The 25,979-nt window shown below is 36.2% G+C and overlaps 3 protein-coding genes across 3 annotated transcripts; 1 reads left to right on the forward strand and 2 right to left on the reverse strand.

Moving 5' to 3' along the window:
- The first annotated feature begins 4,313 nt into the window (after positions 1 to 4,313).
- On the forward strand, positions 4,314 to 10,735 carry LOC110422972 (uncharacterized). Its single transcript, XM_021437042.2, is given in 10 exon segments — positions 4,314 to 4,870; positions 6,642 to 6,719; positions 6,831 to 7,307; positions 7,696 to 7,831; positions 8,029 to 8,191; positions 8,564 to 8,692; positions 9,013 to 9,207; positions 9,878 to 10,000; positions 10,129 to 10,236; positions 10,239 to 10,735. Coding segments are annotated over 10 exon segments (1,626 nt in total). The 5' UTR covers positions 4,314 to 4,674; the 3' UTR covers positions 10,260 to 10,735.
- A 145-nt stretch (positions 10,736 to 10,880) lies between these two features.
- Positions 10,881 to 13,453, reverse strand: LOC110422971 (uncharacterized). The gene has a single exon (XM_021437041.2). It carries the CDS (start codon positions 13,060 to 13,062, stop codon positions 11,128 to 11,130), a length of 1,935 nt encoding a protein of 644 aa, XP_021292716.1. The 5' UTR covers positions 13,063 to 13,453; the 3' UTR covers positions 10,881 to 11,127.
- A 1,953-nt stretch (positions 13,454 to 15,406) lies between these two features.
- LOC110423334 (Vps51/Vps67 family (components of vesicular transport) protein) lies at positions 15,407 to 23,850 on the reverse strand. Its single transcript, XM_021437542.1, has 7 exons — positions 23,722 to 23,850; positions 23,396 to 23,493; positions 17,827 to 18,874; positions 16,983 to 17,498; positions 16,030 to 16,218; positions 15,802 to 15,938; positions 15,407 to 15,613 (listed from the first exon to the last, which is right to left on the reverse strand). Exons 1-7 carry the CDS (start codon positions 23,848 to 23,850, stop codon positions 15,451 to 15,453), a joined length of 2,280 nt encoding a protein of 759 aa, XP_021293217.1. The 3' UTR covers positions 15,407 to 15,450.
- Positions 23,851 to 25,979: the final 2,129 nt, after the last annotated feature.

The raw sequence follows: 25,979 nt of genomic DNA on the forward strand, positions 1-25,979 counted from the left end.
CATTGTCCTAAGAGCATGAAAAAGAAGTCAAGAATTCCGATGCCGAGTGGAAATGGAATAAATCCATTTGGTGGCACAACAAGGAGCTGCGAGCTGCTGGGTAACTCATTTTTAACTCATTTTTTGTTCTTTGTTTTTGTAGAACATTTATTTCCATGTTAGAATACCAATACACTTGCTTGTGTTGCGGGTCCTAAGAGAGAGAAACAAGGACGAAATATATGGAAAAGCTGGTCATGGGGACTATATTGAAGTTGCACCTTGTTCCTGTTGGGCCTACTGCGGATGTGGCTTCACCTCAACGGCACGATTATTGACCTCATTAAATAGTCCCTACGAAATTCGCCGTCAATTCTTCCCATATCTGCTCCTTCATCTCTCCCATCTGGACACAGGAGAATTCGTAAAGTAAACGCCACAAAGTTGGTTGAGATTTGAGAACCCATAAACAAATATATAAGTAATCGAAGTCAATTAATTGGAATTTGTGTTCCTATTAATGAAAGTCTTGTCTACGCATAAATACTCCCTCCAATCTCAACAATACCAACCTCCCTCCTTCTCTCTCTCTCCCTCCATTGTTTTTATTGTCTTAATATCTTTCTCTATATAGAAGGAAGTCTTAACTGGGCTTTCACACTTGGTCATTGTGGAGGCTTCAAAAAGGGGCTGTAAAGTTTGAACAAGACTTTTAACAGGATTCTCAAATTTTGTCATGCGATCCTTAAGAGGAGAGGAGTTGTGATGTGTTTAGTGAGTGAGTTGCATGATGAAGAGGACACAAAAAGTCAGATGGAGAGTCCCCTAGTAGCATGATGAAGCATAAAATGATAATCAATCTCAATATGTTTGATATACTCATAACACAAATCATTATGAGTAATCTGAATAATGCTTCAATTACCACAATAAAGTGTGTGATGCCCATATATTTTGTAATCGATAAAGCCAAAGAAATTTCCATTATTATGTTAATATTTGTGTTAATAATGGTTTAGGTGTGATAAGAGATTTCTTGGTTCACTTAACATTAATCACATAATAAGCTAAGCGTAGGTTTACAAATCACTTATTTAATCTCAAATCCCATGCTGGGAAATACCAAACATGATTTGAAAAAAGATTTAATTCCCTAGAGAAGTTAATAACGGTTGAAGCAAAAATTGGTAAATAAAGCTACTCTAAGCATTTCCAAAGAATTTGATTAAAGAGAATTTGTAGTAATAGAGATGACAATGAATACTTTATAATGGGATACTTTGCATTACTCGAAACGATCAAGTAGAATTAAAGTATTTTATAATTGAGTTTAAGTAGGATTTGGATAATAAATCTACTATCCATCGGAGGACAAGGTAGGATATAAGTAGTAATCATAAAATGCTATCAAAATCAAATTATAAATAATATTTTTAATATTAAGTTTTAGTTTAATATATTTTTTAACAAATTACTTATAATTAATATAATACTTATGAAAATTCATTAATTGTATATGATTTTAGATTTTAATTTATTTTTTATGTGTTAACTTTAATCTATAAATTAAATTTCATCAAGAATATATATAAAAAGTTGATTCTAAATTTATTTTTAATTCCAGATAAGCGTTTGAGTTTGTACATTTTACAAGTATTAGTAGTTAGGTGCGAAAAATAAGTGTTGAATTTTAATCAAATTTAAGTAAAATATAAAAAATTATATTTTAATCCAAACTCAGATCCAAATAGTTAAAATTTAAGAGTATTTTTTGTCCTATAAGGTTAGGATGTAGTAATGGTAGCGTTTCAGGAAGGAACAAAAGAAAAAGGAAAGCGGGAGGCAGCAGCCACCAAACACGCCTTGGACGGACTCAGAATACTCTGATGGTTTGCTTAATTATTTTACTCGCATTTAAGGAAGCCTTGTGCAAGGCGCGCACCAGTAATAATGATTGCTTTCGTCAAAGCTTTGAAAACAAAATCCGCGCGGGCATGGGCTTCTGCTCATGACGTGATTCCCCCATATTAATTACGGTATAACACAGCTTATAACCCATTTAAATGATTAACATGATTAAATTTTTAAAAACAATTAAATTAAAATGCATATAAATAAAATATAAAGCCATGTTTCAAACTTAAAATTAATAATTATAAAAAACTATAACAAAACAATAATATCCATCAATCATGTGAAAAGTCTTCAAATAAATAGTTAAATAATTAACATTGATGTTATAAACAAATAACAAGCGTATACGTTAATATGATTAATTAAACAAACAATAAATGGGTAAAAGGTTATATAAGTAAAGGGCAACCTAATAAACTAAGCGTGTTAATTAGGTTAAACGGTTTGATATTTTTTAAAGTATAAAATTTATAAGTATTTGAACATGTTAGACATGATTAATACACAATTATATTAAACTCAAATCCACTTTAAATTTTAATGTGTATTGTGTCGTATTTACTTGTGTTATACAAAATGATTGAAATAAATATGGCAGAACATAAGGGCGTGTGGTGCGTGCAACCAAATTCCTAGTGCCATTATTTTAATTAGCCAAGCTGTTGCCATCCCCTGATTTGGATGGACATTTTCTTGAGGGAACCTTTCGCTGATTCGTTCATATAATATAAATAGTCGTCTTCAAACGGGTCCCGTTGCCAATTCATTGTATATTCATGCACCCATGGGCTACACCTATTTTTTTTATTTTTCCTGTCCACAGATTTATATGTACATACCCACCAACACCTTGATTCATCTGATCTTTATACCAGGACTACATCTTTTCCATCTTTTGCTTGTAAGGGATGATTTTTTTTTATATTTATTTGAAAATTTGTTGTTATTTTATCTTTTGAATTGTAAATATAAGTTTTTGACAAGTTGTAAGTTTTCATTTTTTATTAATATGAGATGAAATATATCAAGATCAAAATAGATTTGGATCAGTAAATAAAAGCTTTTTTTTTTACTTAATAGGTATGTTTTTTCATTGAAAAGTGTGAATCCATGTATCCAAATGAAAAGAAGGAAACCCTTATGGCAAACTAAGCTTAATTAATTATAAAATTCTCTCTCTCTCCTTCTTTTTGATCTAAAAAGGTTAGGATAATTATATGATTTAATCTCCAAAATTAAGTTAAGATATATCACATCCTACAAAGATAAGAATTGTATTAATCCGAAATGACTTGACAATTTAATGTATCTCTCATCTTTGGTATTTTCTCTTTGATAATAAAGCTCATGCTAAGAGGTTGTACGCCAAAGCGCTTTGTCAGCGTCTGAAAGGAGAAAAAAACTAGACAAAAAATAAAAAATGCAGTACCATTTAGGTAGTTTGCTTTGCCATTTTCTTGGTACAACTATTTTGGTAGGTTTGGTGAAACAAAAACTAGTACCAAAACAATTTCAGCCAGTGCTCCACCTTCATTTATTTACATATTCTTTTCACATCACAACATGGAGTGCAAGGAAATATCTTCTGGTGCTGTGCTACATTAATTGTTTTATCCAAATCCCACCTCCCAATCTTACCATTCAAGCTGCGGTCCAAGGTTAAACCGGGAACAAATTAACTCAGGTTAGACAGGAAACTAAGATTATCACGTAGGAACCAATCATTAACAACAAAATCAACAGGGACAGGCAGAAATGGTGTCGCTGAGGCTGAGGCTGAGGCTGAGGCTGACGTGTCTGGGGTGAAGTTTAGTTACTGTAAATTTCACCTCTTGCGTTAGCCCTGCAATCCGAGAACCATCAATTCAATTACGTTCCGGCTTTTATTTCTCAGTAGTCAATTCAACGCAGTACGTAACCATCAACAGCGATGGACGTTGACGTCAGCTGTTTCGGCTTCGACGCCAGCCATTGACATTGTGAGTTGTGAGTATATCTGTAATCAAGTTGCTTTGTAATTTACACGCCATTGAACGAAGATTTACCTCCAAACATATTGCCAGACAAAATCTTTTGGAAAGGACTGGTTTTTCCTTCACATGCAAAAATCCAAAAAAAAAAAAAAACCGAAAACTCAAACGTGAGTTAGACAAAGTGGGGGTTCGGCGAACGAACAACAAAGCAACAACCGAGGCGTGGCCAAACAATTAGCAGGTCCACGAAACTCTATCTGTGCCAGGCTTCCCACACGTTCGCCTAATCACACTGTGCCACCTGGCATGATGATGGTGGGACCTACAGAAACATTGCAGCAGAAGATGGACTAATAATTCTAAAAAGGAGAAATAATAATAATAATAATAATAATAATATAGTAATAATAGCAAGGAGGAGGGGAGATGCCTTACGCAGGCTGCAACAACTGCCGTCGCTAGCGTGAGATGAGACCCTTTACCCATTTCCCTCTTGCATAAGAGTAATCTGAAAGAAACCACAAAAGCAAAAATAATATGAATTTTTGAGTTCTTTATTAATTAATTAATAATAATACTACTCTCCCTCCAAAAGGAAAAAAAAAATGGTAGTTTTCGTTTGCGGTTGTAAATGTGATTGTTGTTGTTGTTGATGATGATGATGTTGCTGTTCCTCTTTGTTTAACTTTCTCTTCTCTCTAAAAATCTCCGCTCCCTCCTCCATTCTGTCTTTTGTTTTGCCTTTTCGAGGATGGTGATATCACAGGGAGTTGAATTGATCTGTTAAGAAAGAGAAGGGAAGAGAGAGATGGGTGCCTGCGCGTCAAGACCTGAAGGCTGTGTTGGCCCAAAATTAAGGTCTTCGAAGAAGAAGAACCGTAAAAGAAGGAAAAGCTGCTTGAAGAAACGAGTGCCTTCTCGGTTATCTGAGGCATCCTCCGATAAGGTTGATAGGCCTGCTCCACCTGATCATCACTCTTCCTTCACCAACCCAACTTTTCAAGGTGTTTTCCTCCCCTTCTCTCTCTCTATCATCAAAACTTAGTCTTTTGGGTTTTTGATTTGATTTAGCCTTGTGTTTTGCAATGTGATCACGGATTTTCATTTTCTGGTTGATTTCCTTGATGGGTTCTGACTGCTGCGCGGTTTTTGGTAAATGCATGGAAGGTTCTCTGTGGTTAAGAGTCTGATTCTGGTTTATATGTGACCGGGAAATGCATGCCTGTATTATAGGTTAAAGGCATCTATAACGGTAGCTATTTGTTTTTACCAAGGTGAAACTTTTAGTGGTAAATGTGGTACCTACTCTTTCTATGATTGATAACCTGAAGCTTTTGTCTGAGCATATCCCCAAATACTGGGATTTTTATACAGATTGTTTGTAGATGATCAAAGTGAATGTAGGTTGATAGAGGAGAACTTTTACCGTAACCAAATTTGACGCCAGAGTTCTGGTGGAATTAACTTCCTCCCTATGCGCCAGCGCAGCATAGAGTATACAAAGATACTAATAAAAAAACAGAATTACGAACTTTCAACTGTTAATTTTTCTTAATCCTAGAAGTAGTTTAATCCATTAAAGATCTTAATTTGCCTTTCTATTAAGCTTTAGCAGACTGGGGATTAGTCTGTGGCAGATGCATCTGAGCTGGTTGGAGTTTGATTGAGTTGGAGCTAGCTGCTGCGGTGCACTCATTGGTGGTTTCAAGACTACACTGATGTTGCTAAGATTATTATTACGATTTGATATAATGAACAGTTTTCTTCTAGGTTCAAAGTTGGGTCTAGAGATTTGATGAAGTTAATTTCCTGATGTGCCTTGAATGAGGTGTAACTTATAAGCTTATGAAGATAACTATGTCACTATTTGCATTTTCCATCGTCCTGTTCAGTTAACAGCATAGGTGTTCAGATGGGAATTGTTGACCGTGGAACAAAGAAAAAGAATGAAATATTGGACACCTTTTTTTGTTTTTCCCCCTCCAACTTCCCTTCTTCATTACTTTGCTTCAATGCTGATTCTATATCATACGCTACAGTTTTATCCATAAAAAAGCCGTCACATCTGATCACCTTTTTTTGTTTATATGTTACCAGACTTCTGTTTTTTAGAGTTTTGAAGATGGTAATGCATATAGAATCTACAGTTTCTGATGCCTGCTTTTTGTATGTATGTGGTCATCAATTTTGTAATTTAGAATCCTACTTGTTCAAGCATAATGGATAATGCTGCATATTTGCTTGATTTGCTTATTGATAAGAGTGAGGAACAATGGTGTAAATTAATCTCTATGTGTTAAGATTATGTTTGTGTGCTGTGAATTACTTGTTAAATTAGTCAAAATTTTCCTTTGGTTAATAGATATACTACTCTGGTTCTTCATTGATCACTTTCTGTGATTTATCTTTTTTCCTCCAGCAGATTTTCCTTTTATCTTTTATTTCTTAATATATATAACTAACTTCGAATCTATGTTCAATTTTTCTCCTGATTCAAGCCTCTACACATTACCTTTTAAAATCTGGCATTTTCTAAGTTGGCACTTGGAAGCCAAAAAGTTGCTCCAGAACGTAATTTGGGACCATGATAGGGTAATGATCCTGTTTTTATATGTCAGGACAATAATTATCCCTGATTTATGATTCCCTTGTTCAGTTTGTCATGTTAACAAAGTTATGTCTAAGTATGGGCATTGTTACAGCTTTTCAGCTAGAACAAGTTTGTTTTAGTTATAGCTGAATAGCTCTGATGTTTTTATGATGTGATGTTGGCAGGAAGCATCGACGAGTGGTTTGATCCGGTTGCAGTATTTGACTCTGACTGTGATGAGGAGTTTGAAAGTGTTCAGGAGGGTATGATATTTAGAAATGTTACTCAGACATCCTTCATTGAAACTTACTTTTCTTTTACTCGAAGATTATCTGAAATGGTACCATTGACTGCATATGCATCCATATGTGCAGATGTGCTATCTTTAAATGGTCTTGAAGGTGTATCTATATCCAGTATTTCATCTCTAAAAGATGCTAATTGTGGAGAACATTCTCCTTTAGCTGATCAGATGCAGAAACCAGGGGATTTATCAGCTGGAAATTCTACATGCAACTCTGTTAGTCAGGTCACTAGAAATTCAAATAGTCAGGTCTTGAATTCAGAGGATGTTAATTCCCAATCAAAATCTGATGGGCCTTCAAATGAAGCAAAGCAACCTGTATTCCTTGATGATATTGCCTCCTCTGTGGATGAAGGTTCTGGAAAGGAGGAAGGGTTGTTGGATAACTGTGGCATTCTTCCAAGCAATTGTTTACCTTGTCTTGCATCTACTGTTCCATCAGTTGAAAAGAGAAGGTCACTCAGCTCTAGCCCACCAAGTGCAAGGAAAAAGAATGCCTTAAAACTTCCATTTAAGTGGAGAGAAGGGCATCCCAATGCGACCTTATGTGAGTATCTATGATATCCATTGACCTTTCTAATCTGCTGGATATAAACTAGAAAGTTCACCCATACCGTGGTCAACATCATCATCTTTATCATAAATTTGTTGAAGAGTCTTATTATGAGAATGCTAAATCCATGTGAAGTGGTCTTCAGTTGAGGTGGGATGAGTTTTAATCTTGTAGGAGCTCTGATTAGATTTATCTCTTCAGACTTGAGCAAAGATATTAGAATAGTTTTCTCACAGAATCATCTAAAACTGGAATAATGAAATGCAGTCGCATCTGTTGTTGCTGTTAACATATGTAATCTTTTAGAAAGAAGCATTGTAATATGTGAATAGGAGATTTTCTGTTAGAATTTTTTAAATTTATTCCTATTTTTTTCACTTAGTTTCTTCGAAGATGCTTCTTCAGAGGCCAAAAGCAGGTTCTCAAGTACCTGTTTGCCCTTTAGAAAAGAAAATGTTTGATTGTTGGTCTCATATTGAGCCGGGTACTTTCAAGGTTCGAGGAGAAAATTATTTGAGGTATGACTGTAAGACTGTCTCTGATTCATTACTTTAACATATATGTGAATACTATTTTATGAAAAATTATTGATTGTTATGAAGCAATAGCATGTACAAGACTTTTACAACTTTTTTGATTTAGACATCACATTGGTGGATCTTTTATTATCTTGTCCGTTTCTCGCTTAACTAGGTAACTATTGCTTAATGGGCAGGGATAAGAAGAAGGATTTTGCACCTAACCATGCAGCATATTATCCTTTTGGCGTTGATGTATTCTTATCTCCACGAAAAATAGATCACATAGCTAGATTTGTTGAACTCCCTGTTGTTGACCAGTATGGGAAACTACCATCTATCCTTGTTGTTAATGTTCAGGTATCTCTCCCGTACGGTAGCACTTTGTCAATGGATGTGTGTTATTGTTATTTTTTTTTTCTATTTTCCATGGGATGGAAGTGCATTGTAATGGTTCTTCTTGTCCTTGTTATGCCTTCAACATGCACTGTACTCACTTCTTAGTGCAACTAATGACTTCCCTCACATGACAAAATCATCTTGATTCTTGAGCCATCCTTAGTTTTTTTTTTTTTTTTTTTGCATTGTTACTCATCTGATTGAACATTATAAATCTTGTTTTATAATGAGGTGCACTCTCCATGCCATACAATAAATAAAAACTTAAGCATTCATAGAACTTTATTTATTTATTTTTCCATAGAGTTCAATGCTAAACTTCAGTGACTGCAGATTCCATTGTATCCCGCTGCACTCTTTCAGAGTGAAACTGATGGGGAAGGGATGAGTTTTGTTTTGTACTTTAAGCTTTCTGACAGTTACTTAAAGGAGCTTCCGCTGCACTTTCAAGAAAACATCAGGGTAAGATGGATACATGCTAAATTTATATGTCAATATTTTCCCTGAGATTCACTTAGGTGATTATGTTGCTGCAACCCTAACCTAGGAGAGATGCAACAATAGTCTCAACTCATAATGTTTCGATTACTACTTAATTATCATGCCATAAGGTTTTACTTTTTACCAATATCATTTTGCCAATGCCACTTATTTATTTGAAGCATTTGTCTGATTGTCTCTGCTGCTTTATTTTTTTATATTTTGGTGATCTCTTCATGTATTAATTACCCATTTCATTATCTGGTTTACAACCAAGTTGACTATATTTCATTTTAGAACAGAGGTTAATTGATGATGAAGTTGAGAAGGTTAAAGGATTCCCTGTAGATACAATTGTTCCATTTCGAGAAAGGTTGAAAATATTGGGTCGTGTTGCAAATGTGGAAGGTCTTCATATGAGTGCAGCTGAGAGGAAGCTTATGCAGGCATATAATGAAAAGCCTTTTCTTTCGCGTCCACAGCATGAATTCTACTTGGTAAGTCTGTATATCATTTCTTTCATATGTATGTAAATTGAATTATTCCAAACATATGTTATATGAAGTTAGATTCAACTAAGTTATAACTCTCATTCATGAATACCATTTTCTATCTGTGATTTTGTGGCTAGTGCTGACAGACGGCAATGGCATTGCCACCTTAGCCATCGCATATATATGAGCTCAAGATCATAACTACCTCCAATAAGCAATTCTATTTGTAGGTAGTTCTGGGTTATAATTTGTGATATGTGATGGACTGTTTGGAATCCTCATTGACATTGAGCAAATCCATTGTGTTCTATATAGCTTTTGAAAAGATTCAACCATGTCTCTGCATGTGCTTTGTGTTTCAAACTAATTTCTTTTCCTTGCTGGTTGAATGGCTGGGTGGAACAATCAAGGGTAGCCCTTAACCATCTCTTAAAAATCCCACTAGAAAAAAGGTAAATAGATAGATAAAGGGGGAGGTGTGGGGCAGAGGGGTTGATGGTTGATTAGCCTCGGAAGTTATAAGATGCTGTGTTATTAAATTAATTTTTTCCGACTGATATTGGATGAGTTGCTCCAATGGGAGCAACCTTGAGTTGCTTTGGATCATAAAGATACATTATCTCATTATGATTTGTTTCTGAGGCTCACCAGTCACCGCAATGAGTTTTTGCAGGGAGAAAATTATTTCGAGATTGATATAGATATGCACAGATTCAGTTACATCTCTAGGAAAGGTTTTGATGCATTCCTAGATAGGCTAAAGCACTGCATCTTAGATGTTGGCCTTACAATTCAGGCAAGTTAAAACTTCTCTTCCCAACTTCCTTCTCAAAGATGCCCCCTCCCCAAACAAGGTTGTTGGGATTTTGGATGCTGGTTTTCTAATGTCATTCACTCACACATGATGTTTGCCTCATAAAACAGGGGAATAAACCTGAAGAGTTGCCAGAGCAGATCTTATGTTGTATACGGTTAAGCGGCATTGACTATATGAATTACCACCAACTGGGCTTAAGTCAAGAGCCCTCTGATTTTTAAGTGCTGAAATGTTGTAACTCTTATAGCTATGATTCAAAAAATGGCTAATTTCAGAGAAATTTCTACACCTCGTTTGTTGGCACTAGAATTTCTGAACTCAATAGCCAGAGACAACAAGTGGACTTCTTCACCTGTTTGTCTCCCTACTCAGATGACGTTTAGAGCTTATAGTCACCGGCGCTGGTGGTCGATGTGTTTGGTCAAAGTTCGTTCACTGGATGGCGATGAGTTTAACCAGATAAGCATATGCACGAATAATAACTTGTACAAACAGATAGTATGGTCATAGGAACTTAAAAGAAAAAGAAAAGAAAGAAGACCGAAGGTACGCCCTTTGAGATTCTTTTACTTTTCTATTGCTGTTAGTTTTAATATTTAGGTTCAAGGCATGGATTTTCACACTAGTTGAATTCATGTTTTTTAGTTTCTTTTTTGTGAGTTATGTCGTGTTAAATGAATAATAGGATATAAAAGGTTAAAGTATGGCTTTACAGATTCTCCTATCCTGTTAATTAAGCATGGCACAGACAGTGACACTGTATTTGCCTTGAGTCCTTTGACCGCGAGAACGCTTTAGAAATTCTTGCAAGCGTGAAACGTGATGGCGCAATATATTCCGATTTCTGCTTTCATTTACTTGAAACAATCTGTTAAAATTTTGTTGTAATGAAAGATTTTTCTGAGTATTACTGACATTTTATGGGGTTCACATTTTGCATTTTGTCTCATGTGAAACACAATGCGGAATCTATTGACAGTAGCATCAGTATCTACAGATCAGAGGCATGCCTAGAAATAAATATTTGTAACTGATAAAACATTTTCGGGAAGCAATTACATGTCTTCCGTGATTGCTGTAGTTTCCGTTGAGAATGAAAAACTGATTCAAGACTTGCAGGGAGAAAGGGGCTTCCCACATAAACCTTTATTTCCAGTGTAAGAACTCTGGGGAAAGTCACTGAGAGGTTTGCCAGCGGGAATTTCCCCCACCAAAAGATTATTTGATAAATCCAAGTCCTTAAGGTTTTTCAGGTTCAAAAACTCAACTGGTATTTTACCAGTAAAATGGTTTCTCTGCAGCTTCAGCGTCTTTAAAAGGCTTAGATTTGCTATGGCGTCTGCCAAGCTGAAACCCAACTTATTATAGCTCAAATCCAAACTTTGCAATGCCTTCAATTCCCCCACAGAAGTTGGTAACTGACCCTCGAGTAAATTATGTGATAAATTGAGATACTCGATTCTCTGCAGCGTTCCTACACCAATTTGCTCGATTCCAGTTGTGAAACTGTTGTCAGATAGGTCAACATACGTCAATGAACCATCCGGAAAGCTGTTTCCTATCTTGAAAACCTGACCCAGGGAGCCTGTTATCTTGTTTGAGTGGAGATCTAGCACTCCTAACTCCTGGAAGCGGGCAACTGAATCTGGAATATTTGAAACGAGATGGTTCCTTGACAGATTTAAGGAGTAGAGTTGAGTGAGGCTGCCAATCCATGCTGGTATGCCACCAGTGAGATGATTAACTGACAAGTCCAGTTCCTGTATTGGACTTGGAGTTGATCGCAAGAAGTCTGGTATTTGGCCTTGGATTCCACATCCTGCCAAATATAATTGGGAAAGAGATGGCAATTCTGCTAGCCATGTTGGAATGGAGGTGAGATTTAAAAGGTTGAACGAGAGATCCAGTGTTTGCAAATTTTGGAGGGCAGACATTTCATCAGGCAATGGTCCTTGAATTAAATTGTGAGAAATGCTTAAGAGTATGAGATGAGAGAGTTGACCAATTGATTTTGGTACAAGTCCAGATAACTTGTTACCGGTAAGATATAACTCTGTCAAAGCTTCTAGATTAGCCAAACTAGGGGGAATTGCTCCCTCAAACTTGTTATATGCTAGAGAAACCCTTTGGAGGGAGACCAGATATCCGAAATTGGGTGGTATTCTTCCACCTAGGTGGTTGTTTTGCAGCCTTAAAAATCCAAGCGAAGGCATTTGACGAAAAGTTGATGGAAATGGTATTTCTCCCTCAAGATGATTACTATCCAAGTACATGACTGAAATGGTTGTCAGATTGTTTACTGAAGGTGGAATTTCCCCACTCAAAAAATTGTCCGAAAGATCAAGCTCCTTCAAAAGCTGCAACTCACCAATATTTTCTGGTATATGACCAGTCAGGGAATTGCTATGAAGATCCAAATAGATGAGATTTGTCAAGTTCGTGAATGAATCAGGAATACTACCGGTGAATCTATTTGAATGTAGAAGTAAAGCATTAAGATTTTTAAGACAACCAAGGCTAGAAGGAGCAAACCCAGATAACTTATTATCATGCAGGTGAAGTTCTTCAAGTTTTAACAGCTTACCGATGCTTTCTGGTACAGACCCTTTTAGCTTGTTTCCATAAAGATAGAGCTTTCTCAGGTTCTGGAGCTGACCAATCAATGGTGGGATTTTTCCGGTAAGGCCTGTTAGCCCCCCAAGATCAAGGACTTGAAGAGAGGTGAGGAATGTGATTGATGGGGATAGCCAACCTTCCATCTGGGACTGAAAGACCAAATCATCCGTGGAAATGAATCCTGGCAGATGAATTTCTGTTACTCTACCAGTTGCATTGTTGCAGGAAACACCTTCCCATTTGCAACAACTATGACCAAACCACTTTGCTAGCCGACCAGAAGTGTCCATGTGGATTCCAGCCTTGAAACTGGTAAGACCTTTCAGGTCACCAGGGTTGCATTCTTCACTATGGCCTCTCTTTCTTCCGGATGCTGTTGTCATGATAGTCAATACTAGAAGAAGCCATAGCAATCGACCACCCATTCTTGTCTGGAGACCTGATTCTCTTGGTCTAGGGAGAAGAATATGCTAACTATTACCGGTTTCTCTCACTGTGGTCTGTGTGATCGAACAGGAAAGCAGGAATGTGAAATGGATGTGAGTTAATGGTAAAGTCGGAAAATTACTTGAGCCTATAACAACGAGTTGGGAGGCTTGAAATGGAGAAAACTGGGGTTGATCCAGGACATTGATTTCGCCTTTTCTTTTGTCCTCATTTTTTCCGGACTGTTTGTAATGCTAAAAGCACGTGTCTGGATCATGATGTCCTTGGTTAAAGTTAAAGGAGTCAATAGAGCTGAAAGATTACCTAAATTAACTATTCTGATAAATGCTCAATAGTTTTCAAATCATCCAAAAAAAAAAAAAAGGAGAATCTTTTGTTCCCTTTTTCTTTTTCATTTTAAAAAATCAAAAAGATATTTCTTAAGAATCATTCTGCAACGTCGTAGTAGCAGCTGCAAACTACGCTTTCTATCTATTTATACCCCAGAATAGATCCACTGACAACATCCAGTTCACCAAATTCTTGAAGCAAAGGTCATCACATGGTGAAATGATTCTTTTTGGTATCAGTGTCACAACCTCCTTATTAGATTGTTGTTCTTCACTGGAAGCGCGTTTCCGTTTTGGCAACTTCCATGTTCCTAGATCACTGGTGGTCCTGATGCTGTACTTTAAAAACTTCTATGGGCAGACATCAAAGGTTCTTTCTGCTTGTTTATGCACTCCAAGGAAAGACTGCTGTCTGCATTTTGGAATTTCGAGAAGGATCTTGCGCCTATCGGTATAGACTTCAGATTTCTTAAGCAATTAAGCTGTTGAATAGGATTAAAATATTAAAGGGGTATGTTTGAACTTCCAAGACAAGCTCAGCCTCTGTGTATCTGAATGCTACAGGAGTAGAACAATGCCATACGTCACTGATTCACAGTTGAATAAATATTGTCTGATGGTTAGATTGAGGACAGAAGATTCGACTCTTGGAGAGTATGTTAGGACCATGTGAGAGTACCACCAAGTTAAGACAGGCCTATATATATATATATAGCACAACTAGCAATAGCAAAAGAGGCATCTCAAAGTTTATAGTGACATGGAGGCAGAATGCGTTTGCCCTCCGCTCCATCGGATTTCCTTTGGTTGTTGTAAGAAGTCAAGACAGAATTTTTTTAGGTGATTCAGGTAACAAGACAGATAGGGAATTCATCACCATCATCCATTGGCTACACGTTGATTTATCGTTTAGGTAACGTGACAAGCTGGTTTTTCATGATTTTTTTTTTTGTTTTGTTATCACCAAGGAAAGAAACAAAATGCTATTGTTCACAATGTTGGTCCCTCAAAAGGGAGAGAAAGGAATTGTACAGAGCAGCATAGCTAGAAGGGTACACAGATTGAGACAAGCAAAAGAACAATGTTCAGACTCAAACTTGGAGTTTGTGAAGTCTTCTCTTATCAACAACTGGATAATAAATAATTGCAATGCTACTCCTTCCAGGTTTTATGTAAATATGGAGGCAAATTGTACAAGTTTTCCCACTCCAATCCATCTACCCTCTGGTATAAGTTGAAATCCTTATGCAGGAGCCTTTTGTTTTTCGTTTCCTTTTTAAATGAAGCAGTTAAGACTAAGAGAAAGGAAGAAAAAGAAAAGGAAAAACTTTCTTTAAAAACCAAGTAATTAAGATAATAAGATAGGAAGTACTTGGATGAATTAACAAACCCGGTATGCTTTATAGGAGATTTAAATAATTTTTTACCAGCTGAAAATAGCATCAATTACATAATCATTGGGATGTTCTATTTTAAATATCAGTAAATAAAGATAGAAAAAACAGAAATAAAAAACTCATTCACATGCTAAAGAAAACGGATTAATTTCGTTTTAAAAGCAAAGGAATGTAATTTTATTATGAGGCTCCTCTTTAATGTGTGGCAACTCTCCATCATTTCGGATCTCAAGACTTGTCACTGGAACTTGAGAGACCAAAAGCTCCTGCTCCACTAGGGTTGTTAACAATTTATAAGCAAAGAAATTAGCTACAACTTTCATGAGAACTACAAATTTCCCATTAATTTGCCGGATATCTTCACCATTTTGGATCAGGAAGCTAATTGCTGGAACTTTCGGAATCAGAAGCTCCTGTTTCGTTAGGCCTGTTAACAGTTTTATGAAACAGATTAAATGGAAAGTGCAGAGATATATCAATGACTCTGCATTCCTACATAAAAGAAAAACATCATACTCCTGAAAGTTGAAACAAGGATCTGAAACCTACTACTATTTTATTATATGGCAGTGTGTATAAATGGCCAATGGCTGCTTGGTTGCTTTGCTATATGGAAAGAGCAAACATTAATGGTCGAACTCTAGTTACTCCCGTGGGATACAACTGAAGATATAGATTTGGCAGATATCGATGCTGTAGGGCTTGTTACATCTCTATCCATACTGCTAAAGTTGGCTTTACCAGATAACATCTTTATTGCTATTTGAGCAACTTCAGCAAACCAGTCATCCTCTGGCAACACACTGCAAAAACAAGGGTTATCAGCTTACCTGCTGAACAAATTGAATAATTCTTGACAGTCAAGTACTTCAAAAGATCATTCAAACAAAAAGTAGCTGGCTTTGATTTTACAAGTAGAGTTGCTGATAAATGAAAAAGCTCCCACGAGGAAGTCTTTTCTATTTAACAATCTTTTGTTGACTGTATTTACCTGTATGGATCAATTCCAGTTGCGGTAACTGCATCCATAGCTCTCTCTATTATGTTCTTGATCACTTGTTGCAGATTTCGAGACAGATATCGGCCTTGAGAAGAGAAAATGATAACAAACTCCATATCCAGATAAAACTGCGTCAGGATCAAAAGTTGCATGGAGTTCAATCACTAAAAAACAAACTAATCATCAATATAGTAATGGTTTTACCCCATGTGAGTATACCTGTTGAAGACCAAGGGGACCCAAAGGCATAGGCCCCTGCTCTATCTGTTCCCAAAAGCTTTGATCATCAGAAAGCCAAAGGATCACCGTCTCTGTGAGTCTCATTAACAGAATAGTAGCAAATCTTTCCCTACCCACAAACATATCAGTCGCAATACTTGCAACCCGTGTCAATTTTAAAAAAAGTTCCTGAACAATACAAACTTAGGATTAGAAAAGGTGGAATTTTTAACAATGCATCAGAGATGCAATCTTATTTCTACAATATTTGGACTATAGTTGTGAAAGACCTTACTGTGTTAGCCGAGTCCCTGGCATGAAACACTACAGTATTTCTAGTTGCATACCTTATTTATCTTTATCGGACAGTGTGGAGAGGAGACAGATCAAGCATGAAGAAAAACAACTGTACTAATGAGGGAGAAGACCAGCATTTTAGTTTTTGTTTTTGTTTTTTTTTTATAATTAAGACCAGCAATTATGGTGCTTGAAAAACTTAAACGTGGTACAGCTTTACATTTAGGTGCATTTTAAGGGTATGTTTTTTGCCTGTATGCACATACAGATACTACTAAACATTAGGGCAAGAACTCTACAAAATATGTTATATGGTTAATGTCATATACATCAGTGATGGCTTTTAAGAACTCCAGAATCATGCTTTCATGTGTCTATTTAATTACAAACAAGGTTCATAATGCTGAAGTATGAAGTTAACATATTTGGTTAAACGGAGACAGGGCAAGTACATAAGCTCTCTTGTGAAGTTTTTAAACTCTACTGCAGTTTATTACTGTAAGGTAATATTGTATGGTTATATTGTCATATCCGCAATTCTGTTATACCTTAGACATGGTCTATATATCGCTTGGTTTGAGTTTGCCATTCATTACAGTGCATGCTTATGTCAAAAAACCAAGATATCTCAGTTAACAAATTTGCAAATTTATAACCTGGAAAATTGGAGATGGAAACCATTCAGGTTCTTCTGAATTCCCATCCAAGCTTATATATATCTGTGCATTGAGACGGATGTCCCCATCTTCTGTGAAGATGAGGTCAAGGGCATGTTGTCTACAGAAGCTATCTCGCAAGCGATCAACTGAGCGCTGAAGTTTCCTCTTCCATTCCCTTTGTTCTGGAAGACGGCTTTGCCTATCTGAAGCTCTTTTAGGGGTGGCATCCACTCTGTTAGACTGGCTCAATGGCAAAAGCTTCATTGCAGAACGGGGAAGTAGTTCATCTGCTAGCAATGATGCATTGGCGAGTAATGCCATTTGTTGGGATTCGTTCTCGGCCATTCTAACAATTTTACTGCCAGAACCTTCTAAATTTTCTTCATTTTCCATTGATCCAGGCAATGCATTTATCAACAGATTAACATAGGAGTTGAATACTTGTAAAACACCTTCTAAAGCTGGACCATCCAACTGAAGACTCTCAAGGGGACCAACATCCTCCAGAAATTCCTGAAACCAGACAAAATGCACAATTAGGAACACTAAAGATTCTAAAGTTTGCAATAAAAGAAGTAAAAAAAAACACTTAATGATGTTTTTATCCCATAATATTAATCAAATTTAACACTTCACTTCCTCACCGAACTGGTAAAACGAGGTGCAATAAGACAAGCCCAGATAAATAAGATTTTCTTTTTCGACAGGTCTAATAGACACTGAGGTTGAGTTAGGAAAAGAAATAAATAACTTTTCAAAGAAAAGAAAAGTAAGATAAAAGTGAAATGAACCCATTAGTACTGTTAGGATATCCTATTGAGAAGGAAGCAAAAATAATTACCTGAACCATTGAATTGAATCTGTGAGCACTGCTTGAAAGCTTTGGTTGTGACACATTTGCATTATTAAGAGATGAAGTAGAAGAGAATGGACGTGCACCAACTGATGCATAAGTAAGCACCCAATCATCTGCTGCAGCTAGAGCAGCACTGCTCTGTTCAATTCTTTTTAAGTTGGCACTGAATGCCAATTGGACACTGGGCCTAAAAAGCCTCAATAATACGGGGGAAAGGGCCAATCCACGAGCTTCTAACAAAGAGCAATGGCCGAGGCATATCTGAATACATTCAGTGGCAACTCTTAGACCCCCTGCAGCTGCTGATAAAGCTAGAACATGTCTCTTTAAGAGAAGTGCAAAAGCTTCAGTTTGCTTGATAGCCCAAGTTACAAGTTCAGATGAGTAAGCAGGCTCCTCACCAAAAACTGCCAAGGAATCACTAGCAGCCTGTGCAATGGTTGAAAATACCAGCTGTGAAAGGGCTGAAGTAAACGCTCCTCCATAAGAAGTGCTTGAAGGGCGAAGGCTTTGCATACCACGCTGCAGCCTTTGTTGGTGAGAATTGAGTAGCAACGTATGGGCACGAGGACCATCCCCAAGGTTTTTAATGGTTAAAACAGCAGAACGAAGCTCGGCACCATGTGTGAAAGGTTGGCAAGTAGCCTCTGCAAGCTGATCAACCAGTTTTTGTCTCAGCACACTGAGGGCATTCTTCAATTTTAGGAGTGCATCCGAGCTTAAGGTCTGTTTACTTTTAGCTTCTTTTGCTAATTGCTCCCCTTCAGCCAATGCAGCCATAGCTTCTTCTACTCTCTTTTCCGTCAATAGAACTTCAAGGGTGTCCAAAAATTCTACAAACCACTTCTCTGTTTTGGTAAGTTTTGTATTTTCAACATCAGATATGTCCTCCGCTTCTGAATCTTCAGGACCGGTTGACAAGGAATCAAGGATGATACCTTCAGCTAAACCATGAACTAAAGCTGCCTGAGTAGATAGAAGATTCCTCATGGAAAGGAGTTCCCCCTCAAGAACTGAAATCTCCTTGGATGTGCTTCGAATGCAAACAATGTAAAACTTTAGACACAAAATTACATATTCACACTTTATGTCGACTCTGTGTTGGGATTTTCAAGTAAAAACATATTTAATATTGAAATCGGCATAAAATAAACCCACAGAAGATACATTATTTAAAGATTTAGCACCCATTGCCTATTTCCTTCGACCAAGAGAGAAAAATCTAATATAAACATAAAAAAAAATAATACTAAGATTACAAAACAACCGTAAAAGAAACACTAAAATTAAGTCCCAAAACAAATCTAGTTTTTAAGCTCCTTAGGTCTAAACCCATGAAATATGCTCTATCCCATGTGACCTTATAACATGATATTACCCCCCTCTTCTTCACATCCCTACAACTCAATAATACTCCCATAAAAAATCAATCTCTCACAAGAAATCGCATGGACATTATATTTCTCTGAAAAGCTAAAATGGATTCCATATTTATAGTCATTACTTCTCATCGAAAAATTCCTACTCACAAGCATCTCTTACCCATTCCAAGAAGTTTGAAAACTTGGGACCTAGTGAACTAAAAAGGTCAAGGAAGATTTGCAGGCTCCAAAGGAGGTAGAGTGATCTTTGTTGTTGAAGGGTTGGGTTTTGTTCCAGCGTGAAAGCTTAACTCTGCTTCATCAATGGGGTTCGCGGAAGAAAACGCAGCAGTAGCACGTGTTTAGCTTTAGTAGTAGTTGGCGTTTAAATCTTTTACTATGTCGTTGCAAAATTCCTTCTAAGCCGTTGCCATGGCAGCTGTTATTTTTTGGTTGGTTGCATACAATTTTTTCTCTCTCCTGCAACCGGGTATTTAAACTCTCTCGCACTTAATTAAACGGTCCATTCTGTTAGAACTTGTTCTATCTTCTTCCCCGATTTCTCTCTTCATTCTTTTTTGTTCTTGGAGAAGCAGTAAAAGTTCATTCATATTTCCAGAAATTGCAAACACCTGTCAACTCGGTTTTATCCTCACTACCCCTTTATTAGATGTCCATTTTAAAGGTTCCCAAAGGAGTTTTTAACAAGATCGAGGGACTTGGACAACGATTCCTATGGGGCGGAGACAAAACGTAAATTAAGAAAAGGTGGCATGAGCATTGTGAATTTACTCAATAAAAATTGGCAATTATTGGCAAATGGTGTTAGAGATTCAGGAATGGGACAAATTCTCCTTGGAGAAAGGTTATTCTCAAGAAATATGCAGGATCTTGGATCCCTTCCACTAAAAGATGTCCAAGGGTACAGCAAGGTGGGGTGGGGTGGGGTGGGCGGGGCGCAGCATAGGCATAAAAAAATGTAACAGGCCTATCATCGTTTTTAGGAAACGAGGTGTGTCGATGGATGGTGGGCAATGGGGAGAATGAAATGTTTTGGTTTAACTCTTGGGTGGATCGTAAACCCTTGAAAACAAAGTTCCCTAGCTTGTTCTTATTGGCAACAAACAAAGAGGTAGTTGAGAGGTTATGCTAATGACATTTCCTTGTACAATACTAGATGGGAGGTTGAATTTCAAAGGGAATAGGAACTACACAATCAATTAATTAATGGCCACTTTATGCAATGTGTGTATATATAAAGGACGGAGGATACGATGATTTGGATCTTCAATGAGAATGGGAGCTTAAATTCTCGGTCAGGCATTTTTCTATTTCTCTTGATTGTGTAGCAGAAAAGCAGGTTAAAAGAGCTCTTACAAATTAAGATTTGGAAAATCAGAATACCACCCAAAGTTCTGTCTTCTATGGCTTCGTTATTTAGATAGGTTGCAAACAAACAAACAAAAAAAATTGTTACAATCAAAGGGAATCATTCTTGATGAAGCAAACATGCCATACCCTTGGTGTAAGAACACAGTGGAGGACTCCAACCACCTTTTTATCAACTATAAATGGAGTTGATAGATATGGGAGAAATTATGCAATGGTGGAAAGTGTATTTTTGTCAACCAAGATCATGCAAAGAGTTTATTATACAGTGGTATGATAGGCTAGACAGGGAAGAACCGTGGCGGTGTGTTGTGTGTGGAGCGGCATTGTGGTGTTTCTCATTAAAATGCGATCATTACATTAGATCCAAACGGTGAAGTGAAGTGAGGTATTCAATATTCATTAGATAAGTCTCCCACATGAGACTCTCAAATTCAATGTATATGGATTAGCCCATGGGAAACCGGTACCAGCGGGATGTGACAAGGTCACGAGGAACTAAGAAAGTATTATTCTCGTAACTTTTTCTGATCCAAGGTAGCAGTTACATGGGTCTTGAATCCTCTCAAAAGGCCATGGAAATTGTAGAATTTGTTTTAGCAAATTGATGCTTTTATGGACAGTGGTGGGGAATGTTACATGTAAAAAGACTTTTAGAGATTGCGTTGATTCTTTGACAAAAGGGAAGTGGACAAAGAAATCGTCTGCGTTGAAGGTCATTGTATGCTTAAAGCAAGGGGCTCGGTGTTAAACAGAGTGGCCGTTGTTTATTCCCAGTGCTGTTGGTCAGGCTATCATTGTGTAAAGACCCCTGCTTATCTGAAGCAATAGTGAGAAGATGATTGCTATTTGTAACCAAAGCTTTACTTGTTTTAAGTTAGACTTCTTTAATGAAGTCATTGCTTAGTCAAAACTAAGTTAGATATAATTATCTTTTAAAGTTAAACTTAATCACCAAATAATTTTCAACTAATAGAATTATACTAAAATTTGATTTGAATATCTAACAATCTCTACTTTGACACAAATTTCACCAAAACATTGATTTTTCAGAATCCTGGCTACACACCATCGAATCAATCTTGACCCCATCTGATTAACACCTATGTGTAGCCACCAAGCCAACTTCACCCTTGTTGTCTTCAATCTTTTCAATAGGAATTCTCTCACTTCTAACTACATCTAGAGACCATATATAGTAATTGGCATTATCCAAGCTTTTTTATTTTTTTCTACCAATTTCTCATAGAAGAAATTGCCACTCTTCTTTTCGTCACAACCACCTTGCCTTGTGTGATTTCTTTAGAAAATCAATATAACACTCCACATATTTTTGAGACATGTCACACCACCCAAACCATGCTTACTACTTATCATGAGTAAATGCTTAATATTACAAGAAAAATATTAAATACCTATAGAGCAATGAAAATTTCTAAGGTGTTATATGTATGCTTCATTTCTATTAATCCAAGATCTACACTTGTTGCCTTAAGATTTTCCAATAATATTGACTCTTACCTAGATTTAGCAATTCGTTAGAGCACCATTGGATCAATTAAGAATTATTTCACGTGCAACTGACACCTTTTTGCATTCTTATTAAACCAAGATCTAGACCTACTGCCTTCAGATTTTTCAATAACATTGACTCTTGCTCAGATCAAGAAATAATGTTAGAGCATCACTTGTTCAATTGAGAATTATTGTACTTGCAACTGACACCTTATTGCACTAATCTCAAATCTCACCAAGTAAAGTTGCTACAACAAATCCCTCAAACATCATCTCTATATCATTACTTGTGATTTTATGTCGTGATAATTTTTCAACCTATGCTCTGAAATCACTTGTTGTGATTTTCAAACAAAAGCATTTCAACTCCCACACAAAGGAAAATCAAGACAAGAGATCCATATTTGACATGATTTGACACCTATGGTTACATCGAGAAAAATCTCCATTATAAATATAGAGATTACAAAAGATACAAATCACTCATAAACAAACACTAAACTCAACTTCAAAACAAATCTAATTTCCCAGCTTACTAGTGTCTAAACCCATGGAACACCTTCTATCGCATGTAATTCGATATTTCGTCACTCTTTCTCATATTCTTACAACTCTTACATTAGAAATCAGATAGAGATTACATCTCTCTCATTCTTGTAAAGACTAAAACATACTCTACTGTCATCAAGAAATTCCTAATCATTAACATTTCTAACCCATTAAGTATATTTTCTCTTTAAATAAATTTAATCGCCAAGTAATTCTCAATCAACAAAATTTTACTAAAACTAAAACGGATTTTCAATTAGAATTTGAATAGAACATAAAACACTCTCTCACGTCTTGAGTAGTTGGTAAGCTTCTACAACTCATTTTCCTGCCAACTGAAACAGCGAGGATGAAGGGCCTCCAACAATCTTAAGTTTACCCAAGACTTGATACTTGGACTTGCCAGGAAATTAAAGGTGGCCTATGTTTGTATTGTACCATATCCCCGGGAGAAAGAGAAAGATAAAAACTAAATCTGTTTACTCATATATATATATATATATATATATATATATATCATGTCAGCGTCTAATATATTGCAAATACTCACAATCAAGAAGTACCATTATTTCGGTTCTTCTTCTATAATTAAAAATTCTGATCAGGCATCATCAAAATTTAGGAAGAATGGCATGAAAGGGCTGAAAATCTTGCACAATAACATGTTAGACTACCTACAAGTATGAAACACAACAAAGTAAATACAAATACATCTATAGCTGAAAGTTGCAAAGTATTACCGTATGAAGGCGGTATAATTAGCATAAACACTTTTACGCATTTCCTCTGCAGACGCCTTCCTTAACTCCAACAAGTGTGAACACACATGCTTAATCTCCTGTCAAAACAATGAGCCAAATTGATTATCTTCAACATTACCGATATTCTGAAATGTGGCCATCTTGTTATAACAAAGTTTTGCAACTTTTCTTTCGTTTCTTTTCCTGTCTTGTGTAGTACTAACAAGGAACCCTATTTGCTTGCAGTTATAGTTTCCATGATCATTTCACACACAAGTATTGATGAATAATAAGTAAAGGGTGAAGCGAAGACAAAGAGAGGAGACCTTCTCGGTCATAGCATGGCATTTGGAGAGGAGATAGGCATCGGGGTCGAACTGAGAAGCTTTGAACACCTTCAAACGATCGCTGAGACTGAGGTGACCCTCCAGCTCTGCTGAGTCACCTATGCTCATTTTTGTATCACCAGAATGGTAATCTTACCAGGGAAAAACGAAAGGCAATGATATGATGCCGAGGGAGAAGTGTAAAAGAAAAAGGAAAGAAAGAAAGAAATGGTAGATGATAAAGAAACAGTCTTAGATGAGAAGGAGCTTAAATTGGGAGGCAGAGGCGGGCATGCTTGGCTCTTATTTGGAGCAACGTAGGACTCGCTTGGTTTGTTTCAGATTGATTATAACCATTATCTTATGGAGATCCCCAAGTATTTTAATTAATTTCCCTCTAATGTAATTTAGAGGTTTTTCTTAATTTTTTCTTTTGCCCTTTAATATTCCAAAGAGTTTGCTGAAGGTTTTATTTAATTCCTATCACGTCAAATTTATATTACTTTAATCTTAATCATTTATAGTGTAAAAATCTGCAACTTTATTTAATCTTAGTTTTAGTGCTAATTACTTTTTACTACTAATACTTTAACTTTTCCTAAACATATTGTTATAAAGTAATAGTAAATTTATAAAGCAAACTCATATTACAAAAACAGAAATACTTATAATATTTGCTTAAAAATTATCAATGACTAATTATGTTTTTTTTTTGTTACAATCAAAAACTAATTTTAATTCAAATATAATTACTTCATAAAGAAATACTAGTAATGTATTTTTTTTGCTTATAATTTATAATTTCTTTTGTAAACTACAGATATTGGTGGTTGTTGTATATCTATATGCTTTTTGAACTCTCTTTACCTCCAAAATGGAAGAATAGAGTAGCATCATTTAATTTTTTTTTCTTGTTTAGTGAATTACTACTCTGAATCTTATAATTAAGTAGGTGATTATTCTGTGGTATGTAGTCATGAAATTTCATTAATTGTTGATAATGTTGCTGGGGGACAAAAAATAAAAAAGATTGAACTCTATGGTTGCTGTTTTGGAATGAGAATTATCCAGATTTAGGCCTTATCCTAATTATTCTGTTGAAAGATGCATGATTTTTCACATTTGGTTATGAATGATACTCCAGACAATGTTACAGTAAAGTCGAAACCTGAAAGAAGTGTTTTTCACTTCCTTTCAGGCTTCAAAAAGTATACCCCTTCACCATCTGCGGTGGTGGAGGTACCTGGTGTTTAAACTTTAGCCAAGACATCAATCACTTAGAAACAAAAGTAGGACTTTACTATTAGAACACCAAACTGAAAAACTTAGAAATTGGCTTCAAGGCGTGTATCAATGCCACTATCCTTAAGGTTTTATTCGCCCCCACTTGTAGTGTGCAAAAGAGTTACCGGCGTATAAACCTCGAAGATACAATGAAGCCCAGTGATTGATGGCGTTTTGCACTGACGAAATCAATCCACTGAGCACTTATCGGAGTATAACAAGATTATCAAACTTCTATAATATTTTTTCTGCAGGAAAATAGTATAGAAGAAAACTTGGAAGATGTTTGAGGAAGAAGAATGAGAGATATTACTGTTTTTCTAATTTTCATTGGATAAGGAGTGTCATCTTTTTTAGGCATAGATGCCTGTTCTCAACAGACACTATTTGTGTCTGTTTCAAAGAGTTGCTCCTGTTGGTCTTTTCCAACAGATGTGACTCTTTTCTTATTTTATTTTATTTATTGATTTAATTTTCAACAAACACAACCCTTCTTTTAATTTTCAATTTTACTTTCAAACCAGTCATATCAATATTATTAATTCTCTTATCCCTTCGATATGATTCATATTTTTATTTGAAAATGTCCAACAATCCCCCACCATTTTCAAATTAATCCAAATTTTTCGATAATCTTGGAAATCAATTACATAAATGAAGGTGTCTTCCGATTGAACCTTCACTTAGTGAAAACATATTAAAATTAACCGAAATTGCATGGTAGACTCTGCTTTGAACCAGCTATTCCATTTGGTTAACCGAACACATTTCACACAATGATTTCAACACCAATGAATGCACAGTATCGACGACACTTTTATGACCATGCGTCCATATCCTCTGCCACACTTCACACTCACATAGGTAGATCCCATAAATGTCCCCGTAACTAAAGCATTCTAACAAATTATGTTATGGGTCTGTTAAGATATATAACTCATCCTTTCCTTATCATTATGGGTCCCTAGCACTTC

This window comes from Theobroma umbraticum, unplaced genomic scaffold (genome assembly GCF_002168275.2).
Source record: "Theobroma umbraticum cultivar Fairchild unplaced genomic scaffold, ASM216827v3 scaffold_20.0, whole genome shotgun sequence".
In the NCBI taxonomy this organism is placed as follows: Eukaryota; Viridiplantae; Streptophyta; class Magnoliopsida; order Malvales; family Malvaceae; genus Theobroma; species Theobroma umbraticum.